The sequence below is a fragment of the Saccostrea cucullata genome, unplaced genomic scaffold (assembly GCF_032062105.1).
Source record: "Saccostrea cucullata isolate Sc308-1 unplaced genomic scaffold, CSIRO_AGI_Scuc_v1 ctg1305, whole genome shotgun sequence".
NCBI classification, from domain to species: domain Eukaryota; kingdom Metazoa; phylum Mollusca; class Bivalvia; order Ostreida; family Ostreidae; genus Saccostrea; species Saccostrea cuccullata.
The window spans coordinates 30,882-47,532 of record NW_026921094.1 but is presented as its reverse complement, the minus strand read 5'-3'; the positions used below and the strand labels follow the sequence as shown (position 1 = coordinate 47,532).

Here is a 16,651-nt window from a genome sequence, read left to right as displayed (position 1 = left end):
AACTTGATGTATCCTAGTGAATTTGAAATAAAAGACACCACAGTCTTCTACATGGGTTTCTTTTTGTTTTACTGGCTGTAGACGATTAGGGTCAACTAAGAAATAAAAAGCATGATAAACGAGAAGATTTTAGCTCTTCCATTGTAATGTTTTATTATTATGTTGTGATATTCTACTATCACCTAAACAGGGTGGTTTTGTCTCCCAACTTATTTTCTATATTCAAGGGCATAGTCAAACTACGATAAATTTTTAAGCCAAGTAGAAAAGTTGACATTAAAGGGACGTCAAGGGCGCCTTTCAAAATCAAAATTTCTTACATTCTGTGGTCGATATAATGCCCGTTATAATGACTTTGTTTACAAATATAAACAGTCGTATTTTGCTTCACTTGATTTATACCAATTTTTCAGCCCTAAAATTGACTATAAAATCAACTTCCGAATCAATTGATAGGGATCAGAAAGGGAGTGATGGTCAACAGGGAAAGGTTACTCTTCCTAGTCACCTGATCTTATTTTTACCTTTATTTTTCGCAGATTTTTGTTTGATTTTTTTTTTTAGAAATCCTTTGGGCTCGATTACTGTTCATTTTCCGTTACTGATATGGATATCCATACTTAAATGAGTATACTTAGTCAAATAAAATCTACAAAAAATGTGAACCATTAACCACAATATATTAAAGTTCATTAATAGCTGTTTTTCAAAATACATGGAACTCTTCAATTTACTTTCCTTGCCATTCGCCATTTGAAAAATTACTTTGATAAAAGCATTCTAATTGTACACACACGTACTCTAAAATTAATATCAAAAAGATACCCGGTTTTCTGATTAACAATATCTATATGGTTTTTGGAGATCAAATCTTCTAATAATGTATTTGAATTCTACTGGGTACCCCTTTATTAGTATACCTATTTTAATCCATTTGAATCAGAAAAGAATTTGTTCTGTTATTACCACAAATGCATGTCAATTAAAAAAATTATACAACAGAAGCTTACTGATATTGAAAAAAGAGTGAACATTTGTTTACATTAGGAGAATTAAAGAACCTCAAACACTGCACTGTTGCAACCACTATTGAAATAACGACCACTATTGAAATAATTATATCAATAGTGGTTGAGAGTGCATTTCAATAGCAAACAAAGTTAATAGCCACTATTGAAATACGACCACTATTGAAATAATTATATCAATAGTGGTTGAGAGTGCATTTCATTAGCAAAGATAGTTAGTAACCACTATTGAAATACGACCACTATTGAAATAATTATATCAATAGTGGTTGAGAGTGCATTTCAATAGCAAACAAAGTTAATAGCCACTATTGAAATACGACCACTATTGAAATAATTATATCAATAGTGGTTGAGAGTGCATTTCATTAGCAAAGATAGTTAGTAACCACTATTGAAATAATTATATCAATAGTGGTTGAGAGTGCATTTCATTAATAAACATAGTTAGTAACCACTATTGAAATACGACCACTATTGAAATAATTATATCAATAGTGGTTGAGAGTGTATTTCAATAGCAAACATAGTTAGTAAACACTATTGAAATACGACTACTATTGAAATAATTATATCAATAGTGGTTGAGAGTGCATTTCAATAACAAACATAGATATTAACCACTATTGAAATACGACCACTATTTAAATAATTAGTTTAATAATGGGTGAGAGTGCATTTCAATATGATAACCATAGGTGACAACCACTATTAAAATACGAGCACTATTGAAATAATTATTTAATAGTGGGGAATTGTGCTTTTCAATATGATTACTACAGGTTTCACCCACTATTGAAATACGACCAGTATTGAAAGAAGAGTTTTACCGCGTAATTTTTAATTTTTTATCCAAAATTTTACAAAAATTGGATTTGGGTGAAAAAAATATAGATTAATAATTAAAGTTTATAAATTAAAAAGGATGGTTTTAGGGAGGCAAAATTTTTAAATCACAGAAGGTTTACAACTTCTTTATATTCTAGAAATTTATTATTTGCATCATTTTCAATGAAATCAGACCAAAAATATATACCAATCCAAGCATCCATATTTTGTTTGTATCATTTGTCCTTAAAAGAAGGTTAACATAGTTATTGAAATTATAATTTCAAAAGTGATTTAAATAATTATTTTGAAAGTTGATGATAATAATTCAAAACTAAAACCATAATTTAATCCATATTGAAATGTTTATTTCAAAAGTGAACATTATTTCAATAGTGCTTGCAACCTTTGTTTGTTATTGAAATAAATCTCACCAACTATTGAAATAATTATTTCAATAATGGTCGTATTTCAATAGTGCTTATTACCTATGGATGTTATTGAAATACACTCTCAACCACTATTGATGTAATTATTTCAATAGTGGTTGTTTATCAATAGTGGTTACTAACTTTGTTTGTTATTGAAATGCACTCTCAACCACTATTGATATAATTATTTCAATAGTGGTCGTATTTCAATAGTGGTTACTATCTATCTTTGCTAATGAAATACACTCTCAACCACTATTGATATAATTATTTCAATAGTGGTCGTATTTCAATAGTGGTTACTTACTATGTTTGCTAATGAAATACACTCTCAACCACTATTGATATAATTATTTCAATAGTGGTCGTATTTCAATAGTGGTTATTTACTATGTTTGCTAATGAAATACACTCTCAACTACTATTGATATAATTATTTCAATAGTGGTCGTATTTCAATAGTGGTTACTTACTATGTTTGCTATTGAAATGCACTCTCAACCACTATTGATATAATTATTTCAATAGTGGTTGTTATTTCAATAGTGGTTGCAACACTGCACACTTAAGAGCTCTACTTATAAGCTCATAGGTAGTTTTATGCAGTTAGATTGATTTGTCCTCAGAAGAAAGATTATTAAAATTGTCATTTACACGTTTTGTAAAGATTGTAAAGATTACATGTATTAGCATTACACAAGACAATAAAATGAGTAATATTATTCATATTTTCATTTCCCATTGTAAGTGAACAGTGACGTCACCTCACAAATAGTCTATTGCCTTTGAACATTTTTTCTGCAGAAATAGGGCAAGTACCTATGTTAGAATGGATGAAAAAGTCTCAATATGAACATCTTTATCTAATATATATATATATAAGTCCAAAAATAAGTCCGTTATTGTTTAGAGCTTCCTAAATTTAAAAATATAGGATTATTGTCTCCAAGAAGGATAGACCTGTATTGTTGGAGAGAACAATTTCTAACATTGATGTTTGACATATACCTCTCTTTATACTTTCCATGGAGACATGAATTTAAAAGAAATTATTCCAAACAATATTATCCAAACTTTCTCATACTTTGTATTTGTTTGAAGTAAGAACATCATTTCTAAACGTTTTGCGTTTCTGATAAGCCCTGTACATTCTAAATTCAATATAATTGATTCTATTTTAAGTTTATATAAAGTCATTATTTCGTGGTTGATATGACCTTGTCAAACACAAATTATCACTGAGTCAAATGTCGTTTTAAATGCTAATTGTTAGTCCATTATTTATACACTAAATTTACGGCAGATTTTCCCGATATTTCCCGATCATGACAAAGAGCACACGGCGGGTTTTACCGGTTGGTAAAGGATGCTCACTCCTCCATGGTACCTGATCCCACTTCTGATATTTTGGAGGTCCGTGTTTGCTCTGCTCCTATTTTGTATTGTTTTATGGACTTTGATATTGAACACTGTCCGTTATCTACATATCCTTCATTAAAAAGTAAAAAAAAGAAGCTTTTTTAAAAACAGGATTTTGAACAGCAAAACCACCCTCTAATTTTGTCAATTCATCATCATGTCGCAATTCGTAAGAATACTTTCAAGTGCTCTTTAAACGCTATACAAACAAACAAATAAATCGTATCGCCCACTATTTTTAAGGAATATTTATGGCATTTCAATACGAGTTGCAATGGCGACCAACCCACCCGAATCTGCTGTTGGGTCTCCTCAAGAACACATTCCAACATGTGACAAACATAGAGAAAATAAATATATGTTCTGTGAGGATTGTGATGAATTAATTTGCTCTAAGTGTGCAAAACCAGACCATAAGGATCACAAGTGGGACAAGCTAGCTAGCGTAGCTAGCTAAAGAAGAGGAGCAATTTTTACTTACCTAGCGGACATAAAGAAGCATGACATACCATGCAGAAATATCAGCACAGAAAAAGGAAAATGAAACTCATTTTGATTGTGTTGTTAGAATTTTGCATAAACATTTTGATGACGTGGTAAGTAGTCTCACAGAAATAATTATTATTATTGTCGTTATGGGTATTTCCTGTGTGAACAGAGTGGTGGATCTGTGTGGTTTTTATGTCACGTGACATGGTCATATAAATAGCAGGTGCGTGCTTTAAAAGTTATTCTACCGCTCGTACAGAACGTTGTAAGGAATGGAAACCAGAACAGCGAGTTCAGATGTGCACTATTCTGAAGAAGTTTTATTGGGCGAGTCTAATGAACAATTGTCTAACGAGGATGCAGTATCTTTGTTTAATAGTTCATTGAGAAAAGCTTTGCAACAGCAGAATGAGGTCATTGGGAGTTCTATTGTGAAGCAAATTAACAGTAAACCTAATAATCCCGCCACGAATACCGGGCACGAGGATAGCGCACGGGAGGATACTAAACATAACTCATTCGATTTCAAACACGAGGGACACCGCATTCAGCATACCTTTAATACAGAGAGAATAGAAAAGTTGATTGAAACAAAAAACTTTATAGAGAAGAAAGATTTGGAGAATGCGGCACTGACAATTGAGAAAGAAATCGGCGAGTTGCGACAACGAAACAAGATTCTAAAAATAGCAGACAGGCACGGGTGGGATACTGTCAACGAATATTTAGACGATCCATTAGCAGACAACAATGACGACGCTGTTAAGTTACGGGGCGCTGTTAGCCGTGCTGTTCGTAAGCGTAATTACAGAGGGAAGCCATACACATATCCCATGCAAAACCGTAGACAGAATGCATTTGCTGCCAACGACTTTTTTCGCACTTTCGGCCAAACGTTTGCTACAGGGGGGTACAAACAATTCGCCAAACCAATCGAATACGGCGCAGGTCAACAGAACTTTGAACAGAAGTGCTTTTTCTGCAGACAGGTCGGACATTACGTCAGGGACTGCCCATTTGCCAGAGGACATCAAGTTCCAGTGTCACCTTCCACGGTCGCATCGACCTCTAGCCACAACACCAACAAACAGTAGTAGAGAACAAGTTGAGTATAGTGAAAATGAAGGCTGTATGAGTGATTCTTATGAATATGAGTTAAACACGTGTTCGATGATTTCAGTAAAGTTTCGGTTAAAAAATTGTTTACAATTTTGGAAGGGTGAATTGTCTTCAAACACATTTGTTAAAAATACTATTCAATTTGGTTATGTTATTCCATTTATTCAGTCGCCGCCTAAGGTCGTTTTAAAAAATAATAAGTCGGCTCATATTCACAGTGATTTTGTTTGTACAGCCATCAATGATCTTTTAAATTCTGGTTGTATTCACGAAATATCTGAAGAAAAAATACATGTTGTTAATCCACTTACTGTTTCAGTGAACAGCACAGGTAAGAAAAGGTTGGTGTTAGATCTTCTACATGTAAATCAATTTGTAGAAAAACAAAAGGTTAAGTTTGAAGGGGTGAGTGAGGCTTTACAATATGCAAAACAGGGAATGCACATGATTAAGTTTGATTTAAAATCAGGGTATCACCATATTGATATACATCCAGATTTTCACAAATATTTAGGTTTTTCTTGGAAATATGGTGACAATTTCAGATTTTTCGAATTTAATGTGTTACCTTTTGGTTTATCCTCAGCAGGACATGTTTTTACATAAGTAGTGAGAGTTTTAGTGAAATATTGGAGATCAAGCCCTATACCTGTGGTAGTATACTTGGACGATGGTTGGGTTTGTGAAACGTACGAGAAATGCAAGTCTGCATCAGACACAATACAAGATACGTTACAGAGATCAGGTTTTGTTATAAATACTGAGAAGTCAGTACTTGAGCCTACTCAGAGTATGGTGTGGTTAGGGTTTTTGTGGAATTTGAAAAGCGGGACGCTAGAAGTTCCTTTGGAAAAAATTAGTAATATTAAATCTTTATTAAAAGAACTTTTAGAGAATAAAAACAATATTTCGGCGAGAAAATTATCTTCTATTGTGGGAAAAATTATCGCATTAAAACCATCTTTGGGAAATATATGTCAGTTAATGACTAGACGTCTCAGTATTACAATTTGCTCTAAGACTGGCTGGGATGAAATTTTGTATATAGACAATGGGAATATTCAAGAGTTAGAGTTTTGGCATTACAAAATCAGTAAGCTCCCTTGCAAATATTTTACATGTATTGATAAGACACCAGAGAAAATTATTTTTTCAGATGCAAGTTCTCATGCAGGCGCAGGGTTTACATGTGAAAGAAATAAGAAAATAGTTCATTACATGTAGGATCAGTGTGAAAAAAGTCAAAGTTCAACTTGGAGAGAATTAAAGTCAGTACAAATAATTTTATCAAGTCTGGCAGATGTGTTGAGTGGAAGGTTTGTAAAAATATTTACAGATAATCAAAATGTCGTGCGCATCGCATGTAAAGGTAGTATGGTTGACGAGCTGCATCAGCTGGCATTGAGTATATTTGGTGTCTGTGTGCAATACAGTATTTTACTTGAAGTACAGTGGATACCAAGAGAATTCAACATGGATGCAGATAGTGACAGTGATGATTGGAGTGTGTCTGCAGTGGCGGATTTAAGGGGGGGCGCACCCGGCGCCCCCCCCCCCCCCTAAAATTGTCAAAGTTAGCGTAAATCACTGTTTCGTCTAGAAAATGTAAATATGTCTAATTGGTAGACCTCATTTTTACCCTACAAAATCTTTAAAATCCAAGAGCTTCCGGGGGCTTCGCCCCCTGGGCCCCCACCAGGGCTTTGCCCTGGACCCACTGGGGGCCTCAAGGCGGCCCCCAGACCCCTTGCCTAATGTTGGCGCCCCCCCTAACTCCAATTCCTGGATCCGCGCCTGGTCTGGTCACATTTTCCGATATTTTGATAGAATATTGGTTCTTTTTATAATTGATCTTTTTGCAAATTGTAAGAATAACAAAGTTAAAAGGTTTTATTCGAAATATTGGAATCCAGGCACTACAAGAGTTGACGCTTTCGCTTATGATTGGTCAGGTGAAAATTGTTGGATAGTACCTCCTCCTTTCCTTATAGGCAAAGTGATAAAACATTTGCGTTTGTGTAATGCATATGGAACTTTAATCATTCCTAAATGGTTGTCTTCTTTATTTTGGCCAATGATATGGTATAAAAGTACAACATCTTACAAATCTTATATAAAAGAATATGTTGAATATAAGAACCCAAGAATTTTTTTTTTATTTCAGGATCAGACAAGTCGAGTATATTTGCTCAAGAGATGTTTTTGAGTAACGTTTTGGTTGTTAGAATTGATTTCAGAAAAATATAATAATAGCAGTTTAAATATGTAAGTGAGTGTGTTGTTATATTTTTGCTGTTTATTCACAGATTTTTAATGGTACTTGGGCGGAAATTAAAGACATGTCAACGAAAGAGCAGTTTAAATCAGCAGATTCCTCAATATTCCACATCATGAAAAGTGCAAAAAGTAAAAACACAGTCAAGCAGTATGAAACGTATTTCAAGAAATTTACGCAGTGGTGTATTTCCAAAGATGTCGCAAGTTTTCCCGCAAAATCTAGTGTGATTGCCATTTTCTTAAGTGGATTAATTCAACAGGGAGTTTCTGAAGCAGTTCTATGTTCATTTTTTTTATAGTATAAAGTGGTATCATGATCTTCATTGTGCGTTATCTAATCCCTGTGACGACAGTGTTATTCATAGTTTAATGTAGGGGGGAAAACGAATTTTATCAAAGCCCATAAAGAAGAAGGAACCAATTTCGCCAGATGTGTTAGAGAAGATTATAAATGTATATCTGGATCGGGAGCAAAATTGTGATTTACGAAGTGTAAGAACAGTGGCTATATTGTTGTTGAGTTTCGCAGGTTTTTTGCGATTTAGCGAATTATCTAATATTAAAGTGAAAAATATAATTTTCAAGAATTTATACATGAATGTTTGCATCGAATCCAGCAAAACTTACGTATACAGGCGTGGTAACGAAGTGACATTGGCAGAGACAGGAGGGAAGCTGTGTCCTGTATCTTGGATTAAGCATTATTTAAATCTAGCAGCAATTCAGGATAAACCAGAGGAATATGCATTCAGAGCAATTAGATTTTACAAGTCATGTGGAAAATATATGTTGTGCGGTATTAACAAGCCGATTTCATATACAAGAGCCCGAGAGTTATTGTTAGAAGCATTGGAAAAAAGTGGGAATAGATTCAAAAGGCTTTGGTTTGCACAGTCTGCGAAGTGGAGGGGCAACGACTGCAGCCGAGAAAAATGTATCGGAGCGTCTGATCAAAATACATGGACGTTGGAAATCTGACTATTCCAGAGACAATTATATGAAGGATTGTATAGATAACAAATTGAAAGTGTCTAATAGTCTTTTCGTGTAAATATGAATGAATATCTATTAATAAATATATATGCATATATAGTGTGTGTGTGTAGACAGGTATTATTATTATTTACATGCACTTTTCTCTTTGATTGTTCTACGTTCTGACGAGCAGCATTCCATACATATGAGTTGATTATTCTTTCAATACAGAATAAAGAGTATAATTAATTTATATTCGGACGAACGAAGTGAGGGAGAATATAAAGAGATGCAACAAAGAAACACTTAGAATCAACCTGCATAAAGCAAACGACCAGGTTAACGGTGCAAAATATCAATTGGACAAAAGAATTCAGGCCAGGGTCTCAGATTCAGTTTAGGTCCAGCCATATAAATTACTTCACTCCCGTTTCGCCCAGGAGTAAAACACAACAACAAAATAAAATCGTGTCCGTGCCCATTTCCTTTTAACACCAACAACGTTCCATAGTTATCAGTTTTAAACGGAAAGAGAGACAGTTGGGCTGGCTGGATATCCATCTTTCTATTGAATGGCTGAGTCAAAAACCGAGACCCCTGTTGCTAACATTAAAAGGGATAAATGCCACTGCCCGATATGCCTAGAGGAGGTAAGAAAACCGAAGTATTTGCCGTGTTATCACACATTCTGCGAGCCGTGCATTCAGACTTACATTTCAAGTACGGCAGCACATAAGGAAACCAACACAGTTAAATCAATCGAATGTCCCGTTTGTCGCAGATGTGTCAACGCTCCGAGGGAAAACATTTCAAGTGAAGAATGGGCATTGGAATTACCTACTAATAAACTTGTTCTGACTTTGTCAGTAGATCCTGAGCAAGATGAAAATAAAAACTGTATGTTTTGCACACGGGCTGAGAAAACGGTACCTGCGAGGTACTGGTGCAAGATCTGTATGGAAGCTATTTGTGAAGATTGCAAATCATTTCACAGACTTGTTCCAAGTCTACAGGATCATAAAATTACAAATCTTGCGAACATCAAGGAAGTGAACAGTGAAATCGAGATAGAGGAGACATGTCTCTTTCACAAAGAGAAGGTACTTGATGTATTTTGCCACGACCATCAGCAGCTATGCTGTAGTGTATGCCTTGTCAAACAGCATAAATCGTGCAAGAATGTGGACACAATTGAAGATACGGCTCTCACGGTTGACCGAGATTACATTCAAGACATAGTTTCCAAATATATTGGTTTGGGAAAGAATGTTGAAGATATGATGTTAGAAAAATTGAATCTGAAAGCCGAACTCAGTACTAAGAAGCAAGATATATGTATGAAAACTGAAGAGAAAGTTGAAGAAATCAAATCACTATTGGACAATGCACATGCGAAGTGGCTAAAACAATTTGAGCAGATTCATGCAGATTCCATTGGGAACATTGAAATAGCTTATGATGAACTGAAGCGGTTTTTCACTACAGTGAATGAAGCAAGTGCCATTCTACAATCAGTGTTAAAAAGTGGGTCTTCTAAACAATTATTTATTACGAATCTGAAATTGCAAAATCAGATGAATGACCACATCTCCCATTTAAAGTCTTTAAAAATTTGGAACTTTCCCAAAGATTACCAACAACATAACTCGGACTTTCTCAGTCAAATATCCATTTCAAAAGAATTTGAAGACGTGGTATTGTCTAAAGAACAATCTTGGATAGTTGAGAAAATACTAATGAGTTCACCGGTCGTGGGCGACAAAGAAAATATTTTACAAAGGAGAAAAAAAATGTGTCAAAAAGATTGGATGAAAGTCAACCTAAGGAAATTATCCCAGATTGAAAAATTATCAGAAACAGTTTATTATGGCTTGTTTGTTAGCGACACGATGATAGTATTATCTCACACAAGTCCACCGTCGCTGAAGATTTACGACATTAGTTATTCCACAGGAGAATGTGTTCACACAGAGATGTGTGAGCAAAAACCATACGGCCTCTGTCACTCCGGTTGGAGCTTGAATGAAATATATGTTTCTTTTAAAAGATTTATCAATCATTATCGGATTGATGTCGCAAAATCTATAACATTTACAAAACTTAGAACTATTCACTTAAAACAACAGATGTTGGCGATTTCTCGTGGGCCAACAACAGTGTTTGCCGCCAATCGTTCTGCAAGAATTATTTGTTCTTTGGACTTCTGCATAAAGCATAGTTTACCATACAAACCGTCCGGAGATGTACCATTCGTTTCTTCGTCGTTGGTGTCAGATACACATAGTTTTATTAGAGATGGGATGATAATAACTGTAGATCAGAATAACAAAGAGATTTCTATGAGTCCTGGCGATCAAAAATTTAGGGGACTCTCATTTGACTTAGAAGATAACATCTTGGTTTGTAATAGATCATCTAAACTTAAACAGTTTAAACATGGATTCGTCGAGAGTAGAGACATCGATCCAGCCGACACTGACATGAACGATTCTTATAACATTATACTTCATCCAGCTGGAGAGAAGATATTGTTGTTAGATTTATTTCAACAATGCTCTGTTTATCAGGTATCTTAGAGATGATACTTTACTTGTTATAAACAATGTAAATGCAATCATGAAATTAAAATCACAATCATATATGACTTTTTTATTCTTCAAAAGGGCTGGGCCACAAGAACAGGCTAGTGTTGACCATGATAACTACAATATCTACAAAATATCATCGAAAAAATCGCAATGGCAACTCTATCTTGTTAAAATAAAAAATCCTTATCATATTAGTATCAAAATTCTAGTAATAAGTGATATCGTGAACATAAAACAAAACTGATCTGATAGGAAGAAGTGCTGATCATAATTCTGTTACGTTCTTTTTCTTTCACTTCAAATTAAGTAATTAGTGAAGAAATAGACAGGGATTTTCAAATAATTTTTACGATGGATTTCTTTATGCTATATTCAAAGTACGAAACTTAAGATTCTTAAAAACATTTTTTTTGTTTTTGTTAACATAAAAAACTTCCTCCTAATTGATTTTACAATAACGTTAAAAATTACGTGTACATTTGATGTGTTCATTTTTGGCCATGATTTGTACTTCATGTATCTTGATCCCGCAATACTTTATTTCAGTGATGCTTTTTTAAAGTCAATTCATTTACATTCCTTTCCTGTCTTTCCTGTATTTAAGGATACTTAAGTTCAATACGAATCTATGAGAGAGAGAGAGTAGTCAGTGTAATTCTTTTCATGGATGATTTATAAACAGAAGCTAGGCGTCTGCGCCTGTTAATTCAGATTTTTTAACAACCTCATGTGCGTTTTAAATCCAAATTATTGATTTTCATTTTCATTTGCAATTCATAAGAAATTGGGAGCTATTTCAATTCTATCTAAACAAACAAGTAAATCGTATCGCCAACTATCTTTATAAGAATATGGCACTTCAATACAGGTTGTAATGGCGACCGAATCTGCGATAGGTTCTCCTCAACAACACATTCCAACTTGTGACACACACAGCAAACGAATTGATATGTTCTGTGAGGATTGTGATGAGTTCATTTGTTCCAAGTGTGCGAAAACTTAGCATAAGGATCACAAATGGGATACGCTATCTAATGTAGCTAGCCAGAGAAGGGAAGATCTCTTAACGTACCTAACAGAGTTAAAGGACGAGGACATACCGGAGTTTGAAAAGAAAAAGGAGAAAATATGAACGCAGGAAAAGGATAATAAAATTCAGTTTGATAAAGATATCATAGTTTTACAGATTTTGATAATGTCATTTGCCGGCTAACAGAAATCAAGAAGAGTAATGAAATAACACTGAAAAACCACTTAAGCAAAACAAACAAACAAATAAAATCTCTGAAATCTCAGATGGACGAGAAAAAATCCCAGCTTGTTGACACCATAGAATTAATTGAGAGCAACGGCAGAAATATGTCAGATTTCCACCTGATCGACAGCTTAAAAACTCTGAGACAGCTACGGTCTGATATTAAAGACATTAAAGATCCGCCAGAATACGATGGAGGAAATTTTTTTGATGACTTGCAACAAACGTGGTTAATTGATGTCATTGCTGATGAAGTAGGATTTTTTCAAAACGGAGATAATCCAGTACGTACACTCGAGGTTTATGGTGAAGACACTTGCTATATCCAGTCTTTTTTATTGGATTGTTTTAATCAAATTACTTAGTACTGTATACAGGGTTATTTTAGCCCCGTGTTATTTTCGCACTTTCCAACTTGCAAACAATTTTGTCCCGTTTTAAATTCACCCAGTTACAGTTTTGTTTAAGAAATCATACTGTATTATGTGAATTCGCCCCGTTTTAAATTCGCCCAAATGACGGTAGGGCGAAAGGGGCGAAAATAAAACAGGGGCGAAAATATCCCTGTATACAGTAACATAAAAGAGGGGAACAAACGAAAGATCATGATAAATCTTTGTGATATCTGTATTTGTAAGAATGGTGAAATGTTTTTCACTAATAATGAGAACAAAACCATTTGCCAACTCTTTCCTTTTGGATCTGTCTCTGTTATCGCAAATACAGAAGAATTACTACCACAAGGAATCTGTGAGTCGGTGGATGGTGGTCTCCTGGTCGCCTTGACAGATTATTCTGAATACTGGGAACCTTTTACAAGTTTAGTAAGACATATGACCTTAACAGGTGACGTCATACGTGATATCAGTGATCCGTATTTTCAGGATCAACTTTTTTCTTTTCCACAACGAATTACACAGAATGGTAACAGTGACATCTGTATTGTAGACTGGGCATATCCAGTGGATAATCTGATTATTTTGTCTTCACTTGGTCAAGTTAAGAGGAAGTATGGGGGTAATGTGACTTACGACGACGAATATAAGTTGCACCCGATTAAGAACTTTGATCCGTATGACGTGGCATGTGACTCTTTTTGGAACATACAGTGAAAACTGTCTAATCCGACACCTGAATAATCCGACACACTGTGAATTCCGACGTTAAAATTCTTTCCCTTTCAAGTATTTTCCTTGTTTTTTACACTGTGCAATCCGACACCCTGTCTATTCCAACACAAATTCTGTCTCCCAGAGCATGTCGGATTAGACAGGTTTCACTGTACTTGTTACCGACGCAAAACATCATCGGATCCATATACTGAGTCCTTCTGGGGTATTCTTGAAGTTTTTGCTTACAAAGAGTGAAAAAGGAATTCCCAACCGCATTATCACTGTACAAATCTAAATTGTGGATAGGAAATACGAAAGGACTTGTTAAAGTTTTCAGATATAAACATATGTTTAGTCTTCAAGATTAATCATACACATAGATAGGTTAACGAACCGTCAAAGTGTCCATCTGCTTATTGAAATTTCATGTTTTAAAACTGCAATTTTCAATAAATTTGTTACAAAAGAAAACCTAGTCATGGTTAATTTTTAAAAATGATTTATTGTATTGAAATGAAGTTTTAAATTGAGATTGTTATTATCTTTTTTAATAAAATGCTATAACACCACATTCACCAAAGCAAACCAGTACCATAGGCACCCAAGGCTTTGTTTATAGTTTACAGTTAAAATGTACTATAATCATGTTTATACCACTAGTAGATGTAGATATATTTCTTTTAAGATTAAGCTTGCGAGTGCATATGATAAAGATATGAAACAGTAATCAAAATCTGGAGCACAGAAAATCAAACAGACATGGATTCACTTAAAGTAGATCCTGCAGATACTGACATAATTCTTATGATAATAGTATACACTTCATCCAGCTGGAGAAAAGATATAATTGTTAGTAAGTTTATGCAAAGAATGTTCTGTGTATTACTCCTACATGGCGCCTGATCCCACTTCTGATGTTTTGGAGGTCTGTGTTTGCTCTGCTCCTATTTTGTATTGTTTTATGAACTTTGATATAGAATACTTTCGTTATCTCCTTATCCTTCTTCTGTGTACCAGGTATCTTAGAATTCATACTTTACTAGTTTTTTTTGGAGACCAGGTATTCCAACAATCTATTGGAATTCCCATGGGTACAAATTGCGCTCCGTTATTAGCAGACTTATTTTTATATTCATATGAAGCAGAATTTATGCAAAATCTTATGCGAGTAAAGAAGAAAACACTTGCTGTGGCCTTCAACTCGACATTTAGATATATCGACGACGTATTGTCAATTAATAATGATAATTTCCATTCCTACGTCGACACGATATATTCTGGTGAGCTTGAGATAAAAGATACCACAGAGTCCGACACTTCTGCTTCATACTTGGATATTTTACTTAAAAAAGACACTTATGGTAATCTAACAACCAAGCTATATGATAAACGTGATGACTTTAACTTTTCTATCGTCAACTTCCCTTACTTATGCAGCAATATACCTTCATCACCTGCATACGGAGTATATATATCTCAGTTGATTCGATACGCAAGAGCATGCTCTACGTATGAACAATTTCTTAAACGAGGTAAACTATTGACAAGCAAGTTGATGAAACAAGAATATCAACAGTCTCGTTTAAAGTCATCATTTCGTAAATTCTATGGTCGATACAATGACCTTGTCAGCAAATACAATTTATCATTGAATGAAATGCTGACTGACGTTTTTCATACCAATTGTTAGTCCACTATCTATACAATGAATTGACGACAGGTTTTCCCATTATTTCTTAACCATGACAAGGAGCACACGGCGGGTGTGACCGGTTGGCAAGGGATGCTCACTCCTCCATGGCACCTGATCCCACCTCTGATGTTTCGGAGGTCCGTGTTTGCTCTGCTGATATTTTGTGTATTGTTTAATGGACGTTGAGATTGAATACTATTTGTTATTTCCATATCCTTCTTTTAAACATTCCATGTTAAAGACATCAAAAATTAAAATTATATAATATCAAAAACAGCACAGGCATGTGATATCTTATTCTTGTATCTGGGTCTTCTAAAGGACAAGACCACAAGAAAAGGCTAGATAACGATAATACTATCTAGAAAATAGCAATTGAATACATCGCAATTGCAGCAGTTTCGTTAAAATAATATCTGTTACCAGGAGGAATATGTAGTCAAAGAAGTTGAGGTCTCCTGGTGACATTGAAAGACAACACAACACAGTGGATGAATTCTAATTCATACAGCAGGCCTTTGGTGAGACACGGTTCCCTCACTGGTGACAATTATCCGAGAATACGAGTACAATCTTCACGGTAAAACAAAGCTGTTAACTATACCAGTCAAAGTCACACAGAATGGTAACTCGGACATCTGTGTTGTTAAGTGGACAAGCAGAACTAAAGGGACTCTTGTTATTTTGTCTTCAGCTGGACATCTCAGATCCATCTACAGTGGACAGCTATTGAAGTGGATTTTTTTACTTTTGACGTGGACTGCGATTCTCTCTGTTACATTCTTGTGTCCGACCGATACAACGAACGAATTCATCTACTGAGTCCCAACGGAGAAATTTTGAAGTATTTACTGACTGAAAATGAAGTTAACTTTCCCACCTCAATTTCATTGTTCAAATCAAACCTTCGGGTGGGAAATGAAAATGGCGTCGTTAAAGTTTTCAAGTACGAAAATAGCGTAAGTTAATGGATAGGTATTGATTACTTTATTTGAACTCTAAATTACATTTTTTTCGTTTTTAATGTTACAGTGTATTTATTTTGGATTTGATTTTTTTCCTTGAGTTTGTCCACTTCTGATTAACTACACTTCTCAAGGGTGTTGTACAGTTCTCCTGAAGATTCTCCTTTACTGGTGTTAATATTGTTACATTCGTTACCCTTTTGTCATTAAGAATATTTACATTAACGGTGTCAATATCATTGTAACTGGTTATTTGCATCTTTAAAAACATTTTTAATTGAGAAGAAAACAATTGCTGTGGACTTCCTCTCGAGATTTATTTATATCGATGATGTTTTCTCAGTTAACGACAGAAACTTCAATTCTATATCAAATCGATATATATCCAAGTTAACTTCAAATTAAAGATACGAAAGAGTCTCCATATCTGTTTTGTATTTAGATTTCTTATGACTATTGAAGATGAAGGCTA

General features: G+C 34.5%; 2 protein-coding genes across 2 annotated transcripts; both read left to right on the top strand.

Annotated features, from left to right (window-relative positions):
• Nucleotides 1–9,106: 9,106 nt before the first annotated feature.
• LOC134259158 (tripartite motif-containing protein 5-like) lies at nucleotides 9,107–11,191 on the top strand. The gene has a single exon (XM_062741758.1). It carries the CDS (start codon nucleotides 9,139–9,141, stop codon nucleotides 11,140–11,142), a length of 2,004 nt encoding a protein of 667 aa, XP_062597742.1. The 5' UTR covers nucleotides 9,107–9,138; the 3' UTR covers nucleotides 11,143–11,191.
• A 1,259-nt stretch (nucleotides 11,192–12,450) lies between these two features.
• LOC134259164 (uncharacterized) lies at nucleotides 12,451–13,521 on the top strand. Its single transcript, XM_062741764.1, has 2 exons — nucleotides 12,451–12,693; nucleotides 13,048–13,521. Exons 1-2 carry the CDS (start codon nucleotides 12,451–12,453, stop codon nucleotides 13,519–13,521), a joined length of 717 nt encoding a protein of 238 aa, XP_062597748.1.
• The last annotated feature ends 3,130 nt before the right edge of the window (nucleotides 13,522–16,651 follow it).